The sequence below is a fragment of the Spea bombifrons genome, chromosome 6 (genome assembly GCF_027358695.1).
Source record: "Spea bombifrons isolate aSpeBom1 chromosome 6, aSpeBom1.2.pri, whole genome shotgun sequence".
Classification (NCBI taxonomy): Eukaryota; Metazoa; Chordata; class Amphibia; order Anura; family Pelobatidae; genus Spea; species Spea bombifrons.
Window position 1 is genome coordinate 34,095,219 of NC_071092.1, and position 26,517 is coordinate 34,121,735.

Here is a 26,517-nt window from a genome sequence, read left to right on the forward strand (position 1 = left end):
AATAAATAAATCGCTGGTAAGGCACATGAATAAAACTCACTTTGAGTAGACCGTCTGTCTCTTTGTCGTCCGTGGTACACAAGGTAATTTCACAGTGCAGAAAGACTAGGGACAAGTTGAACATCGATTTAAACATAAAGCGGAACCTCTTCTTGTCCGTCTGTTCCTGAAGTGTGGGGAAACTCATCCTTGTGACGTTGTAAAACTTTACCGACTCGTCTTTGGGACATATATTTTCAATGATTGTATATTCTGACATGATGTCAGGATTGGAGTGCGGTGAAATGAAACATGTCTGTATGGCAAAGCTCAAATCTTTGACTGCCTTTGTTACTGAAACCTACAAACAAAACATATCAAGGTCACAATGTTAATCTCTTTGTTTGTAGCCAAAGTTTATTTTTGCAGTATAAGTAAAAAAAAAAAAGGCATTACAGAAGATGGAATATAAATTCACTATTTCCATCAGGGGTCTCTAAACGAAGCCCGAATCTAAAGTGGTTGTAGAATCCCATGCACAATGCAGCAAGCTAGCTTCTTAAATTGATCTCCATAATGTACCTTACATAGATATATACTTGCAAAAACTGAAATACAAATCTCCTGGAGCTAAAGGAGGGGCATTTTTTGCAGTTTGCATCAGAATTGCTCAACCTTTAAGGCAGTTATATTTTGATAGCAAACCAACCAACTTGGTTTCTGGTTTCCTAAAAAAAAAAAAAAAAATGAAAACAAGCTCTTGGTTTTACATATTGTGATTTTTTTTTACCTCTACGTAAACCGGTCCATTTTCTGCAACAGAGAAGTGTTTCTGAGAAGGAGTGAGGAACAAGTCAGTTTTATAGAGGTCCATATTAAATGTGACATTGTTTAGAGCTCCAAATGTTATGCCAGCTGAAGAGTCAGTGTCTTGGGGTACTGTGCAGTTGAACTAGAAAGACAAAATTAACTTGTTATAGGAAAAAAATATTTGGATACTGGAAGAACCAAGTGCAGGAAAAACAACATTACAACCCAACAAGTACGGCCCAGTGAGATGGTTTCCAGGGTCCATTTAATAGACTATAGTTTAAACAAAACAAGACATTTAGATCAAGCCTATAAATTTAAAGGGCTAAGCTGGCCCTGTTTAAAGCATAATTATATCAGGTTGATGAACAGATGATCTCCCCTGCAAACTTCTGGTTTAGAAATACATCCCCATGATTACAATCTCATTCATTTTGATGACAAGAACAAGTTTCTTAAATATATCAGCGTTCTTTCAATCGGTCAGGGAACGCAGTTGGTTTGGAGAATAGGTTGAAGCATGGCACACATCTTACCTTGTAGTCTTTACTGACTGGATGTAGATTAATATTCACAACTCTTTTGAGTGTTTCATAATTCTTCCTCAACTGTATCGTTACTTAACGCGACTCAAAGTTAATAGGACCCATGAGTAAAAAGATTAAAGCTATACATCAGCTGAGCTACACATAAATCTATATGTAAAGCATTGATTGGATTCTGAAAGAGATCTTGCTGCCTAAATCAAACATACCACCACAATTTCAGGCCTCTTGAAGTAGGGAAGGCCTATTTCAGTTTCATCTGTATCTCCCGGAAAAGCGCTATCTCCAGACTCCAAATCCTCGTAATCACTAGCCCAGCCACTTCCTTCAGTGGCCGGTGACAGCTGTATAACAATCTGTAACATCACAGGAAAAGCTGTCAGTGTGACCGCTTTACACAAAAAAAAGGTTTTCTAATAAAAACAACTGCAGCAAACAACCTGATTGCTTTTCCTTTGAGGATATCAATTTAAAGTAGGAAACTTAACAAAATAAACAAGTCATCTGACCAACACAATAACAGCAACAATGCCAGAAGAAGAGCAGTTTGTTAAACAGCCTTCTTAAGCTGGAAAACAGGTGAGGAAAGAGGAACATGTGTTTTTATAGCCAGAGAGGGAACTCTGGGGAGGAAGCTGCCCCAACATACAAAGAAAAACCCGGAACCAGCCATCATATGAACTTTAATGCACACGATAGGCGAGTGTCGCCCTTAAATTAACATGCAGACTTTTACAAGGATTCGTGAGAACTCCCTCTATTCCCTGCCCCCAGCTATTCGCATTGCAGGAGATGTATGGAGCAAAACTGCGCACAGCACTGTGCATACATACATACTCTCCAGGCCAGGCAGCTCTAGCCTTGGCTCACTCGAGAATTTGGGGGGGTCTAAGGAAGTACTCCCACTGATTTCAATGGGAGAGCATTCCTGCCAGTGATTGGATAATTCAAGGGAAACGGGGGGCTTAGGAGAGGAGTCAAGAGTATAGCAAAGCTGTACCATAGGCTGAGAAAGGGAAAGGAGACTTTTAGAGGAAAGCTAGGTTATCTGAAGTTCACTTGATTCTGCCTTTTCAAACTGTTTTGGAGAGAAAACTTTAGAATGAAATGCTAACTAACGGTGGAAAAAGCAATCCATTTTGAAGACAAAAAAGCAAATAAGAGAATGTACCCAGATTTGGGCTTAAATTCTATTTATTTGCAATTTTTTTTTGCATTTTGGCATTAAGCACCAAAATTCCCACAAATAAGCAAACAGACTAGTCATTGTAACCCGAACCATGCTGATGCTAACCAAAGAGGAAATTGAATCGGATATCCTGGCACGCACCGGCCGTGACAGGATATATTCTTTGAGCTTCTAATATCAAAACCAATTAGCAGTTATAGCACCTGCACTTTCCGAGCTCAGTCATACAAGGCCGCTACAGAGCAGCTAAGGACAGTTTAATCTGGCTCTAAAACCAGGCTACATGCCTACAAAAGTTGGGAAAAAAGTATATGCAACATCCACCATCGAGGGGCTCACCCTCAGCCAAGGGTAGGCACTGAGCAACACTATCTATTTTATTGTTTTATCTCAGTAATTTCATGGTGGGCTTTAAAATATGCCTCAAACGTAACTAGCAGCCCATTAATCTACTTACAGTGTTGTAGTAAACAATGTGTTTTGGGTCGCCAACGTTATGCTTTGTTCCACATCCAGTCAGTGAAGACTTTAAGATAAAATGAGTGCCATTTTCTGTTGCTCTGCAAGTTGGATCAAGTAGAGAGAGATCTGTGCCTATGTATCCATTGGCCTTAAAAAGGATACAACAAAACAGTCTGCAACATCTTGTATATCATATGAAATATTACATAGTTTATTTTTGGTTTACAATTAGTAATATTAATCAATATAGAAAAAGTGTTCAAACTGAACTTTAATTTTATTAAATATGTTGAAATAAAAACAGTAAAAATATAACTGAAGACCAAAATCTGGTCAAAGGAGAATGGGCTCTCTATGGAAAAACATTTGGTTGGACCTTTTACTGTCTGTACATTATGGCAACAAAATTCTTATGACAAAGTATACCTCAACAATGCATAATCCCACATCAACAACACCACACAACCTAGGTTTGGTACTGTGATATACTGTTTCTTATAATTATATTATGTCAACCTTTTACAAACGCGCATATCAAGTATAAATGAAAACCCACCTGAAGGCTGTCTTTCTCTATCGCTGCCATCATCATTTCCTGATCACATTTTACAGACAGAGCCACTTTAATATTTCCCGTCACTTCTTCAGGTTCTTGTGGTAGCCCATCAATGAAGGGTATTTTATCTAGAACATCGGTTGGTGAGCGTTCTCCTTCACGGTTTCTTCCTCTGTCCAACATAATTGGAAAACCATCAGGCAATGAAGAGAATGCCCCATCGTGGTTACTAATCCGTAAAAGCTCAGTCAGCTCTGGAGGCATTAGTGAATCATCATCATCATTCATCTCTATTCAAGGAAAAACAAGATTTAAGTCATGAGATCGGTATTATTTAAAACATATTATATTTACCTTCTTATTTTTCTATTAGTTGAATGAAAGCCTCTGCCTAGTCTAGGCAAACGCGTGTTTGTTACATGGCAGATGACCAACTGACCGACCATATAATAGTGTATTCCATAGTGACCCTAGGCCATGTAAGGGGCATTTTAAATTTACATGATCAAGATATTTAAGAGGGGAGGTGACAACCACCATGACTATTCTAACATTTATACTGTTCTTCCCTATCACTGCTATGAAGTAGGGAGGTTTGAGACTACAAATATAGTATAACTAGTTAATTATGATTTTTTTTAATCTGATATTTTTATTATATCTTGGATAGGCTATACATTCATAATTACTATATTATATAACATGTCATACAGTAGATTTAGGACATAAATGATACAAGAAAATCAGGCAATGCCTCATTCTTGTAATAATAATGCAAGCAAATACACAAAGTCTTTTGAAATGTTAAATAATAAAAGTCTAAAAGTATTTTGTTCCCATAGATTGTAAAATGGCAAAGACCACCATGGTGTTGGTGGGGGTCCAATGTGCTTCCACTGCCTAGCAATAACTAGTTTAGTAGCCAACAACAGATACCGAACCTAATAAATCTAGTCAATTACAGGCTCTACTTCTCGGACACACACCAAGGATGAAATGGAGACGAGATCTGCCTGGTGCTAAGCCCATGTATTAATATCAAAATTGACGGCAGATATTTTGAAATCTGTTTCAATACAAATAAGACATTTTTATTAGCACGTTTATAAGGTAGCATTTTGCTTGCTTCTTCATTAATGTGATACTTGCCCCTTGTTTCTGTAAGACAAATTGTTATGATATCTATACTACTTATGTCCTGTTTACCCATTGTACAGCCCTGTGGAATATGATGGTGCTTTAAGAAACAATAACAATAATAATCAAAGAAACTATGAAGACAATCCATTCACATATTTTATACTGGTGATTCTGTGTAGAATGTGAGCCTTTTGCTTCACGCAGACTTTTTAATCACATTATGATAAAATGTCACATTCTCACACACAAACATTATTAATCTTTCCTTTTTTCTCTCACCTAGATCATCATGGAGTTCTATGTTGAATCTGTTTGCAACGGGTGCATGTGTGAAAGATGTCACTGGGTAGTACCCATTATCCAACGCCCATCTTAGTAAATTTTCTTTTGTAGAGGGAATATTTGGAGTAACCAGTTTGCTTGTGAATAACGACTTATCCGTCTCTTTTCCAAAGCTAATACTGTTTGGGGTCTGCATAATGAAGAGAAAGAAAAATGTTATCCGAACATAAATAGGGAATTTCAGAAGGAAAATACAAATACATAACTTTGGTGTTAATGATAAATCACATATGTAGAGTTCATACACTAACATGCATCTTTCAACCTCATCCGAGACACAAATGTGAACATATTATCCACCATAAAGTAAAAATGCATAGATTAGAATGATATTTGAATGATATAGCAATCAGTGGTTTTAGACAACCAAGCTCAAAATTTAGATAACATTTTCACCTATGCCTCCCCCCCCCAATCGTTGTGCCATGGAAAGTATGCCGTTTTGGTAAACATTCCATTCTTATTTCCATTTAAATACTGACATTATTACCTTCCCTAGAATCACTAATCTCCCTGTTTCTTGTATAAATATTACCTATAGGGCACAAGCACTTTTATGAGCCATATCTAGACCTGCTCCTTTTGATCACTAATCTGAGCGTATTTTCACTTTTTTGTTCCTATAATCACTAACCTCAAACTGGCCTGGGTCTTGTAGCATTAAACTATCTTTCCAAAGTTCTGCTTTCCTTGAAAAACAAGATTAAGATTAGCTATAAATGACCAGATTTGGTGCACTTCTCCTTAGTTGAATAAAAAATGGTTTGCTTAACTCAATTACTAACATCTGTAAAAATATTTATGACCTCTGTTTCAGATTAGAGAGTCTTAAGAGAGTCAAATTTCAATTCTGCCCAAGCAGACCCTACTAAACAGCGTGAAAATAAAATCATCAGGTATGCTAAACTTTCTATGTAATTGCTGCATCCATCTAGCATACAGTCTAGATTTTCTTCACACTAATTTTCATGCTATTTGCAGTATAAATGCCCCCCTCTGCAATGCACTCATCCAAATAATAACATGGCATATCTGCTCTGATGAGTTAATGTACTGTATGCGTCGATACCTTGGAAACTCGTATTACACCCCCGTATTCAAATTGGGACACCATTGTTTAAGGGGTGTGAATGGTGGTGGGGAGGGGTGGGGGCTTAAACCAGGGTGCGGCAGGAGCACCAATTAACTATCATACCTGGGAACTTCTTCACTCCGGCTACCCGGATCCTTCCCTTGCGGGACGCGGCGAGTACTGTCCGATGACGCCCGCTGACATCATGGGAAACACCTCCATTTAAAGGGAAAATGGGCAGGGAGTGGGGCGTGTCAAGACCTCACTCCCGTGACCTGGAGGATTCGGGTGTTGACCCGGAGAAGCGGTGCTTCACCCGGAGATCTCCAGGTCAAACCCGGAGAGTTCCCAGGTATGTTAACTATGGATTCATTGCCAGGTGGCCATATGAGAGCTGTGATTGAGTTGTGTGTTGCAACGGCATCCCCAATGGTCCCCTGATCCCCACCGTCCACAAAAGCAGGACAGTGGGACATCTTGCAGAAAATGAAACTTAGGGGGCATATTAGGCAGGCCCCATAATGGTGTAACAGACACTACCAACACCTTTATCATCTATTATGCAGATGTACATTAACAAACATATCTCTTTGAATATGTTTGGATAGGGCCCCGTTCATGTATTTTACATAATATAGATTCACTTGAAATCTGAGATTTGTCTAGAGCAATTCTACATATCTTCTGTAAATTCGAGTGCCACATCATGTCACCAAGTAACTACCTTGACAACATGTGTAAGAGCGTTTCAATCTGTGTTTTTATCCGTTATCCATAAGTCATACAGTTTCTTAATTCTAAGTCATTATGTCATATAATATACTTGTAAATATGTAAACATACGCTTTTGCGTAATTAAAATATCTAATATTGGAGAAGGCACCACTGAAATAATTTAAATGCCCTTTCCATCGTAGCCACGGCAGCAACCAATAACATGCTTATTCTGAATATCTGTAACATGTTTGAGATATTCAAACATTTTCACAGAGCTTTGTTTGTACTTGGGAACTATTAGTGCATTCTGTCAGGAAGAATGTATATATTACTGAAGCAGACCTAAATTTAGAGACTTACATTTAGCTTCACGGGAACACAGTCCTGGGAAAAAACATTAACCACTTTCCAGTCTAAAATTTTTAGTAATAAGATGAGGAAAAAAAGAAGCGGAAGACAATATCATCATGTGTGCTTTTGACCTAAGTGTAAGTATGGCCACCGTTGCTTACTTTACACTTACAATCTTAAAGTCATGACATCATACTTCTCTCACTTTTCCCAAAATTGTTGTGCTTGCCTTTGAAATTTATTTGGGTCAATTGTATTCCTTTGAATATTACCATAGAAGCCCAATTGGTATAGTCAATGTATCCATAAAAATACTATACATAAATAAGTGACAGAAAGCATCCAAATCCAAATAAAGTTTCAAGAAACTGTAGTAAAAATGCCAATATCTAAAAAGTCGGCATCACGGGTTTTAAATAATAGTATTTGGCAGTGTGGACTAAGCCACTGTTTTGGGGTTTCCCTTATCTTGGGGTATTAGGTGTTTAACTCTTTCAGTTAGCCTGGTACTGAAAGAGTTACTGGTGCAAGTCAAAATAAGAGCGGCACAAAAGTTAATGTTGGTTTTATTTAGAGCGAAACCAATAAAGAAAAACGAAGGTCAAGAAGACCCAGATGTGAGTACACACAACATAAGTAGAAACCAAGCTCAAGATGATTTTTAAGGTCAGAGTTAGTTCAGACTGTGCAGAATCGCAGAGTCCTATACTCCATGCCACATACTAACCAAAATAACATCAACTCATTTTAGAAATAATAGCCTCCCTTTGGGAAATCCGAACTTACAGCATTCCCTTCACAAAAGTAATTGCTGGGTGGTCGATAACATTTATTTAGATGGGGTAGGGACAGAAATGCTTGTTTATTAAGCAAATAATTATCCGCTGCTCACACCCTCTTATGAACTTTGTTAGTACAGCATTGTAACAAATCCATTGTCAAGTCGCTCAATTGCTATTGGATGATAGCTCTGCTTATATTCAGGGGGCGTCTTGTATTTCTTCCCATGGGACAGGCCCATTTTTGAGCCAGTACACCATTAAGTGGTAGATTTACTCTGTTGGTAATAGAGAACATATACATATATATATATATATATATATATATATATATATATATATTGTGACAAGCCTCCCTTTTCCTTGGGACTTTTGTCAAGGATCTTGGCTGTAACCACAGTCTTCTAGGGTAAATGAAGTCCAGGACACATCCAGCTCAGCTTCAACGTTTATTTTCAAGGAACAAACAGCAGCAGTTGTAAGCAGAATAACAGTCTTCGCTTAGAACAAAACAGGTCACAATTTACCATCAATATGGCTTTGCAGAGAGAAACCACCCCTCAGTTTATCAGCTCTCTTAGCTGGCATAACAGTGGTTTCCTCTCTGAATCAGGCTCAAACCCTTTTACCTTCTGCCTGCTAATTAATTAGCCACAGGTGAGCTGTTACTTAGCCCACACCTGTGGAGCTCCTGTCCAGAATGCAGGCTCTGGACTGGATCAAAACAGCAATTAGTGCTGTTGGAGCACTGGCCCACCCTGCTCTTCCAGATGCTCCGCCCCAGGGACCCTTACCATGTTTTGCAAACTGCCAGTAGTGCAGTTTGTAAACAAACATATTTCCCTGGGACATATTTTAAAGCAGACTACTATTGACCAAGGCTGGTCTAATATACCTGCCATCTACCACTTTACCAGACCTTGTGTCACAATATATATATATATATATATATAGTGAATCCAGTAAGCAAACCTATTTAATACATACCACCAAGGGTCCCTTTTGAGGAGGTATAGTTTTTTTTTTTAACCCAAACCCCTCTGTCCTCTCCTAACGTTCCTCTTTACTATGAGACAAGAATCTCAGGTATACAAATTACTGGATATAAGTATATCACAGTGTTCTTTAGTGTTATGATGCAATGTACAGATCCGATGTAAATAATTTGCTGTTACAGGAGCCACTTTCCAATTTTCAAGAAGGCACATGTCTTTGAAATCATGGCATAAGTAATAGGGGTAAAGAAAAAGCTATGGAGATAAGCAAATAACCATGGATTATACACTACACCTATAAATAAGTCAAAACTAGAGATAGCAATACACTCAAGATAGGTTTAGTTCAGGAAGGTGTTAGAATGTGTGTTATAGTAAGTGAATTGTTACCAATCTGTCATCAAGCAACGGTCCAGATCTTTTTTTAGGCAGAAAGAGTATTCAGACACATTTTCCTTATGGAATATGCATATAATATAATAGCAATGCAGAATTTCACCTAGCTGAACAAAAATAATGAAATAATTCAGGAGAAAATAAGGAAACCCAATTACAGATTTATTGGTGATCACCAAGTATGACTGTAATAATTACTTATGTGAAAATGTTTTGAGTTGTAGACTGTGCTAGTTTTAGTGTGCAGTAGAGAAGAAAATACAATGTTCCTGCTGATGGGACCATCACGTTGTCATAAATCCACCTTTGAAACCTTCCATCAGAATCACATTTCATGCGTGAACCCAAATGTTGTTTGAAGCCAGTTTCCCAGCAGTGTGAAACCACTTCAGTAATGTGCACACACATAGGTGGTCTTGGTCGTTCCCAGTAAATGCCCAGCCAATTGCCTGCATCTTGCGTAGAAAACTGACACCCTGGCATTGCAATTATCAACCCAATAAAATGAATCAAAGTCAGGTAATAATCTCCTAAAAGCATTCAGTGGCAATGGCAGCTTGAGGTTATCTTGGATCTGTGTTTGGTAACTAAAACTCTCTCAGCATGAAGTTGTTGGCTGGTAGTCTCCTTTCGAGTAATGAGTTATTGGGGTAGCGGAGGAGGACATTACCAAACATTTAAACCCCTGGAGTGTCTGAATGAAAGAGTTAAAAAAGTCCTTAAGCTTCTTCAATTGAGTGTGGAAAAAATCCCCCCCCCCAGCTACCAACACAGCCCATTAAGGTTATGACTACTAACCTGGTCCACCGCCAACACACGTAAAACGCATACAGTTAATTAAAAGCCCTGTGGTTTATGAGACATAAGCAGAAAGTAATACAAACACACTTTGTGTTTTCTAAACATACCAGTACTTCCAGTTTCCCTTGAATATCGTGAGCTTTGATAACCCAGTTCACTGCTGTTCTGCATTTGAGGATAAGTACCAGGTTTTTGACAAGCTTGGCTTCTGGATGAAATGGTCGGATGTCAACAATTATGTCCACCTGGAAGGAGCTGCATGTAGGAATATAAAATGGAGTTAAACCAGGATGCCATATATATTCCGCTATCATAGCCTTTCCAATCTATCATGTCTGAGCATCTGGACAACTGATTAAATATTGGGTTTTCCTCAAATAATGAAACATGTGCTTACCAGATTGATAAAAGAACCTTTGACACACACTTTTTCCTAACAAAGATTTTCAGTGTGATTTGCGACGTTAACGTGTTTGATTTTGTGAAGCGAGGTTGTCTCTGGCTAATGTAAATGACAAGTACAGATTTCTAACAAGTGAGGAGACACGACTTCTAGGGGTTAGCCTACAACATAACTCCTCGGCATAGTCTTGGGAGTTTAGTGATCGGCAAGAGTACGACTCCACCACTCAACATATAATTAACCAAATCACCTTGTATATAGAAATCACAAAACCTTATGTTTAACTTACATTGTATGGAAAATATATTTCAGGAGGATTCTAAATTAACCCATTATATTAATGTACTTAAAAAAACCCAAAGTAGTGACCATTTTTTCAGGTTTTATATTTAAAACAGAAAATGATGTCACAGACTACAGTCACTTTAAAAGAAATTTGCATTTTATGTTAAGGAAGAAATTTAAATTTTTTCTAAAAATATAGATTCTTTTTGGCATATCGATGGTGTTCATTTACTTCAGATACTTTTGTATTTGTAAGGCGCAACAACAGGCGACAGCAATCATTTCCCCAGAAAGTGAGAGCAATCACACAATACTTAATAGTTCCTCCCTTTCTGGTTTTCTCTTTTTCGACCAAATAAATAATACTTGGATGCATTGCCCTGACCCAAAACAGGACAGTAATATTTAAAACCACTGCAAGATTATTAGTTGATCTCTAAGATGTATTTGGTCCAAGTCTAAATGCGATTTCAGCGATGCGAATAGTGATGTGACTTTGTGACATTAAAATGTAAAAAAATTCTACTTAAAATGAAGAAATAACATCCTATTAGATCACTGAATTCTGGCTGCAAATACATCAATGTATAGTAAGTGAAAATGGTGACATGTATATCATGTTCATAAGACTGGGGTGAAAAAATAATTTTGAAATCTGAGAGGCTGAGGTATAATGGGTGTTGGCAACCAAGACTAGCAGCTGTTTGGTACTCTTGCTTGGTAGATTAAGCTTCAATTTGATCCTTCCAAAAGCAATTAGATTTTGGCACCATTATAAGTACTATAAATTGGAAGCATATTGGGTACTTAAAATATCTTTGTGCCAGCAACTGTAGAAGATGTTTACTGATCCGCATCAGTAGACTAATTTAAAGATGGCGGTTATAAGGTTAAATGCACATCTGTAGTTATATGTAGATGTATCTGCACACGGATAAACTGAAATTAGGGAAATTGTCGCATTTCTGAATTCTAGCCAAAGCATATTTCAAATATGGATTGTTGTCTGAAACCATTAAAAATAGATTTTATATTAACAGTTTTTGGGGGGTGCAGGGTGTTGTGTTCTTGTAGATTTTTAAATGGACCCTTTACAGAAATTGCCAAATTGACAACGATGTGAAAAACCTGTATATGGCCATTCAGCGTGTGTCTAGGATGTAACCAGATAACACGGTACATCGGTACATAACTGGTGACAGATTGCCAGCGCAGCTAGAAATGTCTTAAATACCATAGTGGTTTCCACCACTAAGTCGATCCACATTTAGTTATGCATTAACATGGAATTTCATTTGCCAGAAATTCAAGTGTCAGTAATTGCTTTTTTCTTGGCATCTGATGGGTTATTAAGGTGAATTTACGACATTCCCATATTCATGACTGCCGACTGATGCGTCAAATGCTAGTAAGTTTGCAAACACTGGCTAACCCTATTTTCAATTGGTACCTAAACGCTTTCAATTTGCTATGTACAACCCAAAGGTATCTGGAATCGAATGGGTTTAGTATATAATTTAATATTTAATACATCATAACTCGCTTGTACACAAGGAAGTCTCGGCTTCTATGAAGCAGGAGACAAAAAAGATAATCTGTATTCTACTTTATTATTTGCTTGGCTGATATAAACATTCATATTTACTGTATATCATCTGAAAATATTGGCTATTATCTAGGGGAAGTAGACATTTGTTTATATCAATTTCAAAATAAGGACTATGATATAATTATGGTAATTTTGAATTATTCTTTTGTACATTTCTTGATGGAAAATGTAAATGATTCTGATAATATGCACTTGTAAACTAGCCTTGAGTGAATTTACCTGTATGGTTTGGAGCTTGGAGCATCCAGCTCAATGATATGAACTGATCTTTCTTCGGTAGACATTGATAAAATGCAGCCCTCGGCATATTGGGGCTGAAGATAACTTGCAAGATAATTCAAGGAGAGAAAATTCTTCTCTATTCTACACATTGGAGGAAACAGTGGATCTGGAAAAACATCAGAAATGGTTGCATTTCTCAAAATCAAATCTTGAAAAGGTAGAAATGGGTCTTACCAACATGGCTTTTAGCATGACTAAATAAATGTATTGAATCTATCCATACAGGGATATTCTTATCCCTATTTATTCTGGAGATATTTGATCTAAAACTGAATAGGCTAATTTATTTCCATAGGGAAGATAACAATTGTTTTACTGCCACAAACTGCCTTCTTTCTATTTATTATACCTCAGTGGAACAGTAACCAAAGGGGATGAATCACTCAATGCGGAGGAATAATCAATCATGCACATCCTTAGAGAAGCAAGTTAACGTATACAGCCATACTGAACATTTCAGACACTGGAATTGGGACTGGTATAGCAAGGCAATTAATTCTACTTTCTATCTTATCCTTTGGTTATGGATGAATAAGTTTGAGTATTAGCAAAGCATAAAAATACATATCTTATTCATGATTCTTGCCTCCATGCATGGAGAATTCAAACACATGACATGAAAAACTATATCCATTGTATACATATGGAATTTTATTTCCCATACATGAGGGTCTGTCTTCATTTTTGGCAAAGAAATGCTGTTTTGGAAAATACATCTCAAATTACTGATCCATCTCCAGCAGCTTATTAATGGCATGAAGTCATGGATCACTTTTATTTCCCTTGAGCTGATCTTTACATAGCGTCCTGTCCTACCTTCACCCACTTTGATGTAAATGTTTTTGGACAATTTGACTTCCGTGAAAGATGTTACTGCCCCATAATTCTTATGGGCCCATGCTAACAAATCATCATTTCCAGATGGGAGCTCTTTATCTTGCGCTTGCGATGACAAGGAGAAGTTTCCGGCTTCATACCGAACCGTAGATCCTTGTGATACCTAGCAGAAGAGCAAAGAGAAGTTCTATCACCAATCAATACGTTATGCAACTTTGGACATTACTGTCCAATGTAAGAAAACGAAAGGAAAACACAGAGGCATTGTGTGTGTTGCTAATTATCTAGTTTTCTGGTAGAAGAAAAGCAGGTTGTTCATGGAAAAATAAATCTCACATCACGTGTTTAAACTGGAATTAGCTGCAACGAACATTTGAAATTATCTCTCAAATCAGAACGCTCAATTCTCAGCTAAATGATCAAATTCATGCAAATAAAAACATAAAATGTGCGGATTCGTCCTGCATTACGGAACAGCTAAAACACTTCAATCAGTTTATAAAAAATGGACTAAAAAGCAATCAATGTGTTTTTAGAACCAAAACTTATATTTCTTATCCATTTTATAGCAGATGTGTATATATTAGAAGGGAAAGTACACAGCATAATCTGATTGATATAGAATAGACATTTTTAACCAGCAGAACTTGCACAATGGTACGCAGCATGACGTAATCCTGCCAGAGAGGTGAAAACGAACACTCACATATTTATTATCATAAAGTAAGCTGACCCTCCTTGTCTACGGCTTCACGTTACGCTCGCCTTTTTTCTCTCAGTTATGTGCACATATGTGTCTTTCTAATGTCTTTCTAATGTCTCATTTCCCATTACTTGTCCGCCACTTAATTTACAGTTCTACCCCTCACCACTTTTTGCAACCACAAACACTAGAAGACATGGCCAGTCACGGGACTGGGTTCTCATATTGATGCCATAAATGCAAGGGTTTAAAAAGCGTCCAAAATAGGGAAATTTTCAATTTGGTCGATACATTTTTTTTTTTTTTTAAATAATATCCGCTAAAACTTTGTCAATCATCAATGACTGCCTCCTGTTAAATTATAGTAGTAAAAAGTTATGTTCCATTGACAGCAGCATGTTTGTCTACTAAGAAAGTAATAGTTTTGAAGCGCTACAATAAAGAGTCCGAAACCATAACAAATCAAGATGATCTATAAAACAAAAAGCAGATCTCTCTTGGAACAGTTTTGACTAGGGAGTTGTAGAGTAAAATGAGTAAAATGTAGTATCGTAAAAAAACATCCATGACATACTTGGCAAAATTGACATACATAAAAAAAAAACAATTCAGAACTATTTCTATTTTTGGTTCTGTTGTTTGTCCATTTTATTACAGCATCCAAGAACATTTGCATGGAGGAATCACTGGGCGTTGGACATTTGGATTCCCCAAAACAGACATGCAGAAATGAAATACTTAAGAACAGTATATGTAGTTGTTTAGAAATTGTGCTTATTATAAAAAAAGGGGACAGTACAGATATGAGATGACCAACCAAGAACAGACAGCCGGCTCATAGCCTTTTCTACGGTGCCTCCCTGCTTTGGAGCATCTCAGGTTTTAGCTCTCTCGTGCCATTACACAGGAAAAATCTCCATATGCGTGTAATCCTGCTCAAAGGGCCGATATGATAATGGAGATTTTTCCTCTGTAACAGCACAAGGAAGATAAAACGTGAGATGCTCACCAAGCTCCCAATGTAGGAGGGAAAATGAGGGGCCGCAGATCGAAACTACAAACATAAAGTCATCCGAAGTCCTGAGTTACTGGCCAAGTGAGCATGCCAAGAAGGAATATGGTTTTACCAAGATTGTACAAGGCACATACCAGCTTACTCCCAAACACAAATAGTAAAGAGGGAGATCATATTACATATAGATATATACATAGATTGATAGATATATACATAGATTGATAGATATACTCACACACACGTATATGTATACAATGCTAGGGTTCCTATTTCACTTATAGTTGACAATCTGGTTAAACTAAAAGGTTTACCAAACATTAAAATCATACAAAAATAATATGTTTTTCTAGCACATGCAAGCTATTGCAAACTGCAGAGCGGAACCACTTAACCAGATGTCAGCACTGCGAGGGCCAAACCATATGCCTGCCATTATAAGTCCAGGCTATTTTGATATGTATGGGCTGTGTGACATTTTTGACCAGACTTTTATTTCTTATTGGAAATGTTGGCTTTGTTAACAGGAATTTAGACGTACTGAGTTCTGCTTCATCTGTCAATTCTATAAACTTTATTACTGCAGCTTTAGGCGGTGGCAGGATACCAAAACCTGTTGTTTTTATTGGACACGAGTCAACTGCCTGGCTCAAAAATAACAATAAAAAACTAACTTCGTTTCCACACCTGCCAACGAGGAATAATTATTTTGTAACTTTAGCATAGTTTAAAATCTTACTAAAGTACCCCGAAATTACAGTAAATGACAGAATCGGTAAAGGATTTAGGTATATGCCTAGACTCTACAAAGTGCGGCATGATCTTACCTGATGTATCACCAAAATTTTCTTTTTAAGAGGAACACGGTTAAAGTATTGCTATATGGGTATATTAGCACAGGGATAACACATTTTACTGAAGGAAGGCCCATGGACCGGCATGTTTTGAACCCATGGTTCAAAGTTGTTAAAGCCCCATAGGGGGAATAGTTGCACAGCTTACCTCTAAATCTTCCCAAAGTACCAACCTTGTCAAACTCTCGTGTTTCCAGCGTGCCATATGGAACTCAAATGTAAAAAAAGGATAATCCACCAATATACAAACATCAAGAGTGTCAATTTATGTCTTGTATTATTGATTTCTAACTGTGGACATTCAAATACACATCTGACATGGGTGTTTCTCTAGTGGGACTCTGAATACCCCCAAACTGGCACACGCAGAGGCATGGTACTGTTTCTATGTTAGGAATGGATTGAGTAATCCGGCCGGAACTGGATCAGAGAGAGGTTCACGGCGGCAGTCACTACCCTTATTTTCATCTTCCCACTTTTTGACACAGATCTGGAAATGGGAAAACTGTGTAGACAAAAAGGCTTATAGCATTGGAGAATGGCTTTAATTCTCACAGGAGATTTAAGATGTAGCAGACAAATTGGACTCTTTACTCAGTTTAGTACCGTGCTCGTGAGTTTTGTGGTTGCTAGCCTTTAATTTTGAGGAGATTCTTTAAAAATAACTAAAGCAGGAGGGTCTTTCACATTATCAGATGACAGCGTATACCGTGTTGTGAACATTTTTCCCTTGATAAGTCCTTTACTACTCTGTTACAAGTACTTTTTACATTGTAAAATGTTACACTTTTCAATTATCTGTCAATTTTATTTATTTGGGTTTTAATGTTTATTTTATTTAATTTTACTGTGATTGCCATGAATCATCATTAAAACTTACTGATGAAAATACTGCATCAAAGTACGAAGAAAAGTCGTGTGGTTTACTGTCGGCAAGCAAATGGTGGGTAACATTTGTTGTCTCCTCGTTGTTTAAATTTAAGATGGTAAACTGAGAAGGAGGGTTAAGCTATACCTTGGGCAATAAATGTAGTTTTATAAGCAAGTCCCTGTGGGTTTTAACACAAGGACAAAACCCCCAGCAGAAAAGTAAATATATACTACAGCCAGAACTTGGGTGTGAAATCACTGTGGTTTGGCAGAAACCCATTGTAGTTTACTTACACACACATACACAAAACACACACACATATACACAAACATACACACATATACACACACACACAGATAAAGCCTTACTGGGGCAGGCCGTTTTTCAAGGGTTTTGCTCCTCAAAGCCAGCTCCTGTTTCATATCGAATATGTCTATGTCACCGCGTGTCTATGTGCACATTCATTATTGCTGATAAATTAATATCTCAAGTTTTAGTTATAAGATGGAACTTGGCAGCAAGGCAAAGGAAGTTACACTACATAAAACGGGTGAGTTCCTGTGACACTAACATGTAACAAATGAAAACATTTTTAACATCTTCAACATGTACGCAAACGTTAGGAGGGGCATAGGAATGACACTGAAGCAGTCGGCCATAACTTGGGAGTCTAGAAAGTGACAGACAAAGCTTGGGATGTAAATAAAGCTATCCTAAAGTAGTAAAAGAGTAATTCACAAAGGGTACATTTAATGGGTTGAGTCATTCTTTCCTGCAGTCACTATGTTTAAGACAATCTTCTTTTATTTGTAAGTATATTATAGCTTAGCAAGGACTTTTATATATAAAAACAAAGCTTATGTAGATGGCAAACTGCTGTATAATACGTTTGGTTTTATTTCTTGATATTTTCCATTGAAAGATATTTTAACATTATGGAACTGTTAACCATCAAGCTAAAAGCAGCAGCCATTTGATGTGTGCTATTTCAGCAATAAACTTAAACACCAATGTAGTGAACATAACCCAGACATGGCTAAAGCTGGGGCTTTTACGGTATATTTTGATGTGTGGCATTTAACAAACTATATGGCTTATACAAAGCTTCATTGGCCATTTTCAAGCTATATTGTAGTTGTTCGGAAGACTAACATACAAAAATAGCCATCTTGAAATTTGGATCCAGCTGTGTCATGATATTCTACTCCCGACAAGGACATCTGGTTGATCTTCAAAAATCTTCAAAAATAACCCCCAACAGGCATAAAAGTACTGGAGTTACGTATTTTTTTTTGGTTATTTGAATGAAACATGCATACTCCTTATTCATAAAAGAAACACATTTTAACACCATAAAAACAGTGACCCTGTTACATGGAAAAAAAAAAATCGATTGACTTAGGTTGGTAAATGTGAGTATAGCGCATCCTCCTGTGTTATTCATCTCATGAATCTTCTAATATCTGTAAAGATAACCTAGGACCCGGTGCTGCCAACACTAGTTATGTTTTACTGTAACATAATTGGTGAGTAAACGGTTATATGATGTCTATACAGTACAAATAGAACTGTTTCGTGGTAATCTATTTGAAAGCCTGTAGGCCCAGTGACTATTCTGATTACTCCACCATGAAGTAAGCCATCTCCCATTTGTGTTCTACACACAATGTGGTCAGTATACTACTTATCGAAGTGCCTTAGACAAGTGCAAAAGCCAGTCCTTTCCTTAGCTTGTTTCCTTGTTAAAAATTTAGCTGACAATAAGCATTTGTGGTGAACAATTATATTTAGTCTTAACATTAAAAACATTGCACCTTGCATATTACAGCCTGTAAGATCACTGTGTTCCTGCCATCAGGGAATTGTTTTCCTGACCATGTTCTTCTGCCTATCGTTCTCTGGCCTTCTAATAGGAGCTTCTTTTCTTTTTTTTTTGCAGAAAAGAACACTGGCTGCTTTATCCCATCCTAAATATGGAGGCACATGCTATTTAAAGAGATTGGACAGTCTCTCTGCTCTGCTATTCCCATAGACAACCCTTTGATCAAAGAACTGCTACATGTCTTCCAGCTGATGGACCATTCTAGATACGCACTCTGTATATTCAAGAACGAGTAGTGCGACTTACACTGGTCTGCCGGACACAAAACATCAGACCACATTAAAAGTTTCTTATATTGTTCCTTTCTCCAGTTTTACACTGGCCTACATAACAAGTATCCATAGGAACCCACCTACCTCATATATTGTATATTTTCTAGATCTAAAACAGATGTTCAAATAATAGATTCTGCACTTAAAGTGGGGTTAAGCAACATTAGGTAAAGGGACATTTTAGAAAGACGTACTGGATGAACTGCAGGCTGTGAGCTCTAATGTTCATTTGGTGCCAAACCCCACAGCACACCAGAGTATTCTAAGGTGAACAGAGCTAAATGGAAACATATTTCCAAAACACAGACGGAACGTAGTAGATCGTAGTTTCATCAGCATTAAGCAAAACAATGCCTTTTCGATTTTGTTACCAATTTGGGGGCAGCTTTACAGATAAATCTGCAAAGGAAATATAAGTAATATAAAACAGTTTGTTTTATGGGCTGTCAGGGGATTGGAAATGCTGGAAAAATCAGGTAAATACAATTTGAAAGATTTCAGCAATGTATATAGGAAATGTTATTCTTCTCATTGAAGTGCGTACACTAACTATATTCAATTAAAATAAACTTATTTAAAAAGTAACTCATTATAAGATGACCCCCCAAAGGTTGTAAATCAAAACCACTGTTTTCGCCACTCTCTCTGACTCCATAAATGATTCCCTACCTTCTCCGCCGACCACCTCTAACACTGCAGTTAGACTTGTTTTGTCATAGTTCTTCATCTATTGCCCCACTGTGCCACTTGCTCCATTGGCTCCGCACATTCCCCAGAATCCAATTCCTGACCTTGATTTACAGAGCCTTTAACAACCCTGAGTTTCCCTACATCTATAGCTTTGTATCCAAATAAACTCCTAACCACCCATTCCATGACTTGTGTCTCTCTTATTCCATCATTACCCCTTCCCACTTACATATTCAGGATATCACATGTGCTGTGCTCCTCTGGCATTCCCTACCCCGTTCTGTTTGAAAAGCATACAACCCTCATCCAGCATCCTAATCAAGCCACCTGCAAGATGAACAACCGATACATATCAGCCTTCCTTCAATCAATTCATCCTCTTCCAAGCTGTCCTGTCCTATGGTCTTCACTTCCCTCTCAACCACCGACTAGATTGTAAGCTTACAAGGGACAGGCCCTCTATTCCTTCTGTACCAGTATGTATCATTGTGTGTCATGATACAGTATTAATTTATTAGCTACCTCTTATTGTCACAGCACTACGGAATCTACTGGCGCTATATAAATTAATGTAATGTACCACAGGAATAAGATTATCAAAGTAAAATAAACTATACCTCATCCTCCACAAAACAAAAACTAAGATTATAAAAATATAGTTTTAAATACAAGCTTAACTTTCAAGTTTAATGAAGCATAATATTACAACATGCCCGGAGTATAACGTTTTTAATCACTTTTTTCAATTGTTTTCCACATCTTCATTCAGTGCATCGCCTCATAGTAAGTTAATGATTGTTAAATACTTCTTCTTCTTCCGTAAGCAATTTGCACCTTTATATATTCCAATTACTTTCAACCAACCTTACTTTAAGGAAACATTAATAGCGGTTGTTCCTGAGAGTTTTAACACTGGCAGAGTATTTCCTCTTGTGCTTCGTTGCTTTCCTAGAGGGGCTCTAACGTTACATCTGGATCTATTTAAAATACGATTCTGGAAATTTATCCTCCTGATTTCCCGTTGAACGCTAAGCGCAGGAAAACAAATGGCACTTGTTTTTCAGACAGTTTTGACAGCAATCCAAAAACCAGACTGGCCCTCTGCATGACTACAACTTGTTGGTAAAGATATTACGTTAACTATTATGTGGCAGAATACAAGCGGTTGAAACTAAATTCCACTCTTCTGTAAGAGAACCTAGTGGGTAATTCAAGGAGATGTTTGTAAGTTTTCATCTATTTCTTCTTAAAGTGGTAGTAATTATTTTTATTCTGTACTCATTTAGGGAAAAATAAATAAAACTTTATCTTCCCAAATGACAAATCTCCATCTCGTCGAATGAAGTCATCAGAGTTCCGGCAGGCTTTCTGAGGCATTGGTGGCACCTCAGAGGTCGTGACAGCTGTTATCTCACTGTATGGAACGAAGACCGAGTCACCTAAGGGTTTTTTTTAGTCAAGCATGGAACCCAATTTAAAAGACGCCCAAAGGCATGCAGAGTATCCATAACCTTCTTTAAACCAATAACCTTTTGAGAGGTAGATGAGTTTACAACGTGACATAGCTTATTAGTTAAATATATATCAATTCACACATTTGCTGCACTTCAGGACTGAGTAATAGGTTTTGCCACTCTCTCAGAGTTGGGAACAGCAGCGAAAGCAGCAAAAAATGTATAAGACATTGAAATATTACACCTGACCTGGAGCAATAACTGAAAACAGAACTTTCAGTGTAATTCCTAGTGAAAAAGTGATTTATAACACACATGTATAAGCATTGTGCACACATGTAAGTGATTCCCTTAATATTGTTTAATGCTCTTGAAATTCTAATGGAGATTCTAGGTGCAAAAGGTACAATGGTATACAAAACAGGTGTACAGGCAGTTTGATTAAAACTGATTGATACAAAAAGAGGAATACATCGCAATAATAACAAATTAAAAGGAATTCTAACTTAAAACATGCCAAACGGTGCAATTGTTCTAATGTAAAAGGTCAAGAAAAACTAACCTTGAAGATTGCCTTCCTACTTTATAGACTAGTTTATCATGAAATGGTTAGTATTATGGTTTAGAAAACAGAACACTGTACTGATGAACAAAAAAACATAACTAAGTTCATACAAGTAATAGTTATTGTAATTTAATGTATACATTATTATATGTAAGCATTAATGAGAATTAACGAGAATTACATTCTAAGCTTTAGCCAGCAGGACTCTCCATGCCTTCTGTCGTTGTTTGAATACATCTTTTGTGTACATCATTTATAGTTCCACAAATTCATTAGACATTTAAGAACAGGAATGGTGGCGGCATTGTTGAATGTGTACCACCACCAATGTATCACTTGTTCACAAACCCATTCCAGCTCAGTTCCTGGGTACTTCACTTTTAAACAAGTGCTACGTTTTAATGGCGTTGTATGAACCATCAGAATAATAGAATATATTGTAAATAATGAGTACAGTGTAAAATTGTTCTACAAGTGAGTGGTGATTGGAAATGGTAGGACCCATTGTGACTAATGTCAAGTTAGAAGTCACAATGTACAGACCCGGCCGGAATATTACAACTCAATGGGGAGAATGGGTGGAGTGCAGCAACGTCTCGACTCAGGAATCCTATTCTGTCTCGATAACACAGGAATCTACAAATCGGTTTTGAATGAAACCCCTCTAAGTGTACAAAGAACGTGAACAACATTTTCAAAGCGGAATTTGATATTTGTAAACAGGACCAAATTGTGCTTATGTTTGTCACCCCATTCCCTGAAGATTGTAAGCTTACGAGCAGGGCTCTCTCCCCCTTATGTATCGGTTTATCTTAGTCTGTCAATTCTCATCTTGGCATACCCCTTGAATATATGTATTGTATTAAGCGCTGCGTAGATTGTTGGCACTATACAAACAAAACATCATAATAAAAATAAGAATGATAATATATCGTATACTTAAATGTTTGCTTGTGTTAAATACATATTTGCATTCAGCTGGGAATACTGAATTTATTTTACTCAATCAAAATTAACGACTGTGCCAGCTATATTATTAAATGAAAACAAATTGTGACAAAATAGACTTTCATAAATGTATTTGCATATTGAGTCACTTTGCATTTTATCAGCGCAAAAACACCAAGCCTTTTAATGCTTCCACAAAATTTACAAAGACATTTTTTTTATAGTTCTAGCGAGAGATCAAAGTATCATTGTATGGACTAAGGTAGGATTATCTTGTATGATGCATTTGTTTATTGGTATATTTTTTATTCATTATTGTATTACTAGAAAGTATTACTTTTGTAGAACTGACCTCCTACTTGCAATATAAAATTATTGGTCCAGAGATGGCCGTTTTATAAAAATGTCAAATGGATAAATGACATGTTTACAAACTCGTGTTTCCCTTTTTGAACAAAGGAACTAGTTAATACTGTGAAACTATGCTGACAGGTTTATGGCTGAAACATACATTAAGTCCTTTGATACTAATACATCGGTTCACGGAGCTTTAAGGAAAACTGTCATTACTAGGGAGTTTAAACTGATATTTAATGAAAAGTGTCACTCAACTGGTCATGTCGGCATAATAAAAAGTAATTGAACCTTTTGAGGGATTGGGTCCTTGATTTATAACCCTCTGTTTTCTAATTAAGTATGGCTTATCATAAATTACCTGATACACAGTTCACAATCAACTCGATGAAAGGGGCCTATGGATATTAAAACAAAAATATGGCTTTCTATGGATATCTTTATTCATTCAGAATTAACTTCTATTCTTCCATCCCTACATGTCCTTGACTAAAACAAACTTTGGCTTTAGTCTGCTTTTTTCTACATTCCCAAATAATGGGGAAACATTTCCCTGTAGGATTGTAGAATTTGTAGAACTTCCTATATAGTGCTAATGATTTATATAAATCATAGTACTGTACACAATGGACAAACATGACAAGCTGTACATCACATAACAACCTGGACATATAGAAACTTCTACAATCTAGAAGAAATAATACACTGTGTATGAATAAAATATAAATATACATAAAAAAACAAATATATATATATATATATATATAACCTTGTACAGCAGCTTCCGCCAGCCCTAGTTACTTATGCCCTGTTAGAGATGCCCTGTTCAATAGTATTAGAAACCAAGCTAATAATTATCTGGCACCTCAAACAAAACCAACATCTATTCCAGATGTATACCATACCAGAATGTCTCATTTCCCAATAATCTATATACTTACAAAGAAAAACTTTGGAATGCCTGTTTCAAGTCTCTCAGTCTTCAGCTCCCATGTCAAGGCTTGGGGGGAGTTTAGGATAAACACCAATGGCTTCCGGTGAACAGGGATTGTAGAAATTGGTGTCAAATATAATGTGACCTATAAAGAACAAGCAAAAAAATATATATTATAGAACAATCCGATATAATGACACATATACCATGAAATTTTGCTTATGAAGCAGCTCTGGGCAAAAAAAATATTCAATTTAACAAAATGCTAAGAGCTATAGATATCATTGCACTGCATGGCAATAACTTTTCACCTAGGATTCCAGAATCCTTGATGCAACCCTGACAAATTACAAATAAAATCATTTGACAAACTAAACTTGAAATAAATGGCTCTAGAGGACCCAACAATATTTTTAGACTTATATTTATTAAAAAGCAGTTAAAAGGATGTACGCAGTCCCTTAAATGTGTCCTGCATAACCCAAAGGTTTAAGCCACAAGCACTACCCGATATTCTTAATGTCCCAGGATTCTAGCCATCCCCGCTAGCGATACAGCATCAATACACAAGTCGCACACGCCTCAGAAAATTGCAATGGGATTACCACAAAAAGAACTCATAAAATAGCTGTGGCTCCATATTCATGCCAAGAAAAAGCCAGCACACAAGCATAAGCACACATTACACACGCTATGCGGTATTATCCCATGTGCAAGTGTTTTTGGTCCCAAAGGCTCAAGTAATTAGGAACGTTGTTTAATGGCAGCCATGCCACATTGTAGCTTGATAGCCAACATCACCATCTTTTCCATTCCAGATGAGTAGGGCAGAGGTGTTGTTTTAAACGGCAGGCTGTTATAGTACGTTGTTAATTTATTATTTGGGTTTTATTAATGGAGGTTAATACCAGGTCCAGATGGCATTCACCCCCGCGTTCTAAGGGAGTTAAGTAATGTAATAGACAGACCCCTATTTCTAATATTCAAGGACTCTATAGTGACCGGGTCTGTTCCCCAGGACTGGCGCATTGCAAATGTTGTGCCAATATTCAAAAAGGGGACAAAAAGTGACCCGGGGAATTATAGGCCTGTTAGTTTAACTTCTGTTGTATGTAAACTGTTTGAGGGTTTCCTAAGAGATGCTATTTTGGAGTATCTCAATGAAAATAAATGTATGACTCCATATCAGCATGGGTTTACAAGGGATCGGTCCTGTCAAACTAACCTGATCAGCTTTTATGAGGAGGTGAGCTCAAGACTGGATCGGGGAGAATCGCTGGATGTCGTATATCTTGATTTTTCCAAAGCATTTGATACGGTGCCACATAAAAGGCTGGTACATAAAATGAGAATGCTTGGGCTGGGGGAGAATGTGTGTATGTGGGTAAGTAACTGGCTCAGTGATAGGAAACAGAGGGTGGTTATTAATGGTACATACTCTGAGTGGGTGACTGTTACTAGTGGGGTACCACAGGGGTCAGTTTTGGGTCCTATTCTTTTTAATATATTTATTAATGACCTTGTAGAGGGATTGTATAGTAAAGTATCAATCTTTGCAGACGATACTAAGCTCTGTAGCGTGGTTAACACAATAGAGGACAGTGCACGATTACAAATGGATCTGCATAGGTTGGAGGCTTGGGCTGGGATGTGGCAGATGAGGTTCAACACGGATAAATGTAAGGTTATGCACATGGGGAAGAAAAATCCAGGCTGGGAATATGTATTAAATGGGAAAACACTGGGGACGACTGACATGGAAAAGGACTTAGGAGTCTTGGTTAACAGTAAATTTACCTGTAGCGACCAGTGTCGGGCAGCTGCTGCTAAGGCAAATAAAATCATGGGGTGCATCAAAAGGGGCATGGATGCCCATGACAAGGAAATAATTCTACCATTGTACAAGTCACTAGTCAGACCACACATGGAATACTGTGTACAGTACTGGGCACCAGTGTACAAGAAAGATATAGTGGAACTGGAGAGGGTTCAAAGACGGGCAACCAGAGTAATAAGGGGAATGGAAGGACTGCAGTACCCAGAAGGATTATCAGAATTAGGGTTATTTAGTTTGGAGAAAAGACGGCTTAGGGGGGACTTAATAACTATGTATAAATATATAAGGGGGCAGTACAGAGATCACTCCCAGGACCTATTTATACCCAGGACTGTATCTATAACAAGGGGACATCCTCTACGGCTGGAGGAAAGAAGGTTTCTACACCAGCACAGACGGGGGTTCTTTACAGTAAGAGCGGTGAGACTATGGAACTCTCTGCCAGAGGAAGTGGTAATGGTAAACTCAATAAAAGAGTTTAAAAGGAGCCTGGACGTGTTTCTTGAAAGCAATAATATTACAAGTTATGGATAGTAGATTAATAGGGACAGAACGTTGATCCAGGGATTTATTCTGATTGCCATATTTGGA

General features: G+C 37.3%; 1 protein-coding gene across 4 annotated transcripts in view; it reads right to left on the reverse strand.

Moving 5' to 3' along the window:
* The window catches only part of TGFBR3 (transforming growth factor beta receptor 3), an 81,722-nt gene that overhangs the window by 16,300 nt on the left and 38,905 nt on the right, over positions 1–26,517 (reverse strand). For 3 of the 4 annotated variants that reach the window (XM_053470243.1, XM_053470244.1, XM_053470242.1), the window contains exons 4-13: positions 24,097–24,234; positions 13,530–13,713; positions 12,651–12,819; positions 10,242–10,389; positions 4,961–5,153; positions 3,542–3,831; positions 2,981–3,133; positions 1,544–1,690; positions 770–931; positions 41–340 (exon numbers count right to left, since the gene is read on the reverse strand). In XM_053470243.1, coding sequence (XP_053326218.1) covers positions 41–340; positions 770–931; positions 1,544–1,690; positions 2,981–3,133; positions 3,542–3,831; positions 4,961–5,153; positions 10,242–10,389; positions 12,651–12,819; positions 13,530–13,713; positions 24,097–24,234 — 1,884 coding nt within the window. The remainder of the gene's footprint in view (positions 1–40; positions 341–769; positions 932–1,543; positions 1,691–2,980; positions 3,134–3,541; positions 3,832–4,960; positions 5,154–10,241; positions 10,390–12,650; positions 12,820–13,529; positions 13,714–24,096; positions 24,235–26,517) is intronic. The other variant, XM_053470245.1, reaches the window with a different exon arrangement.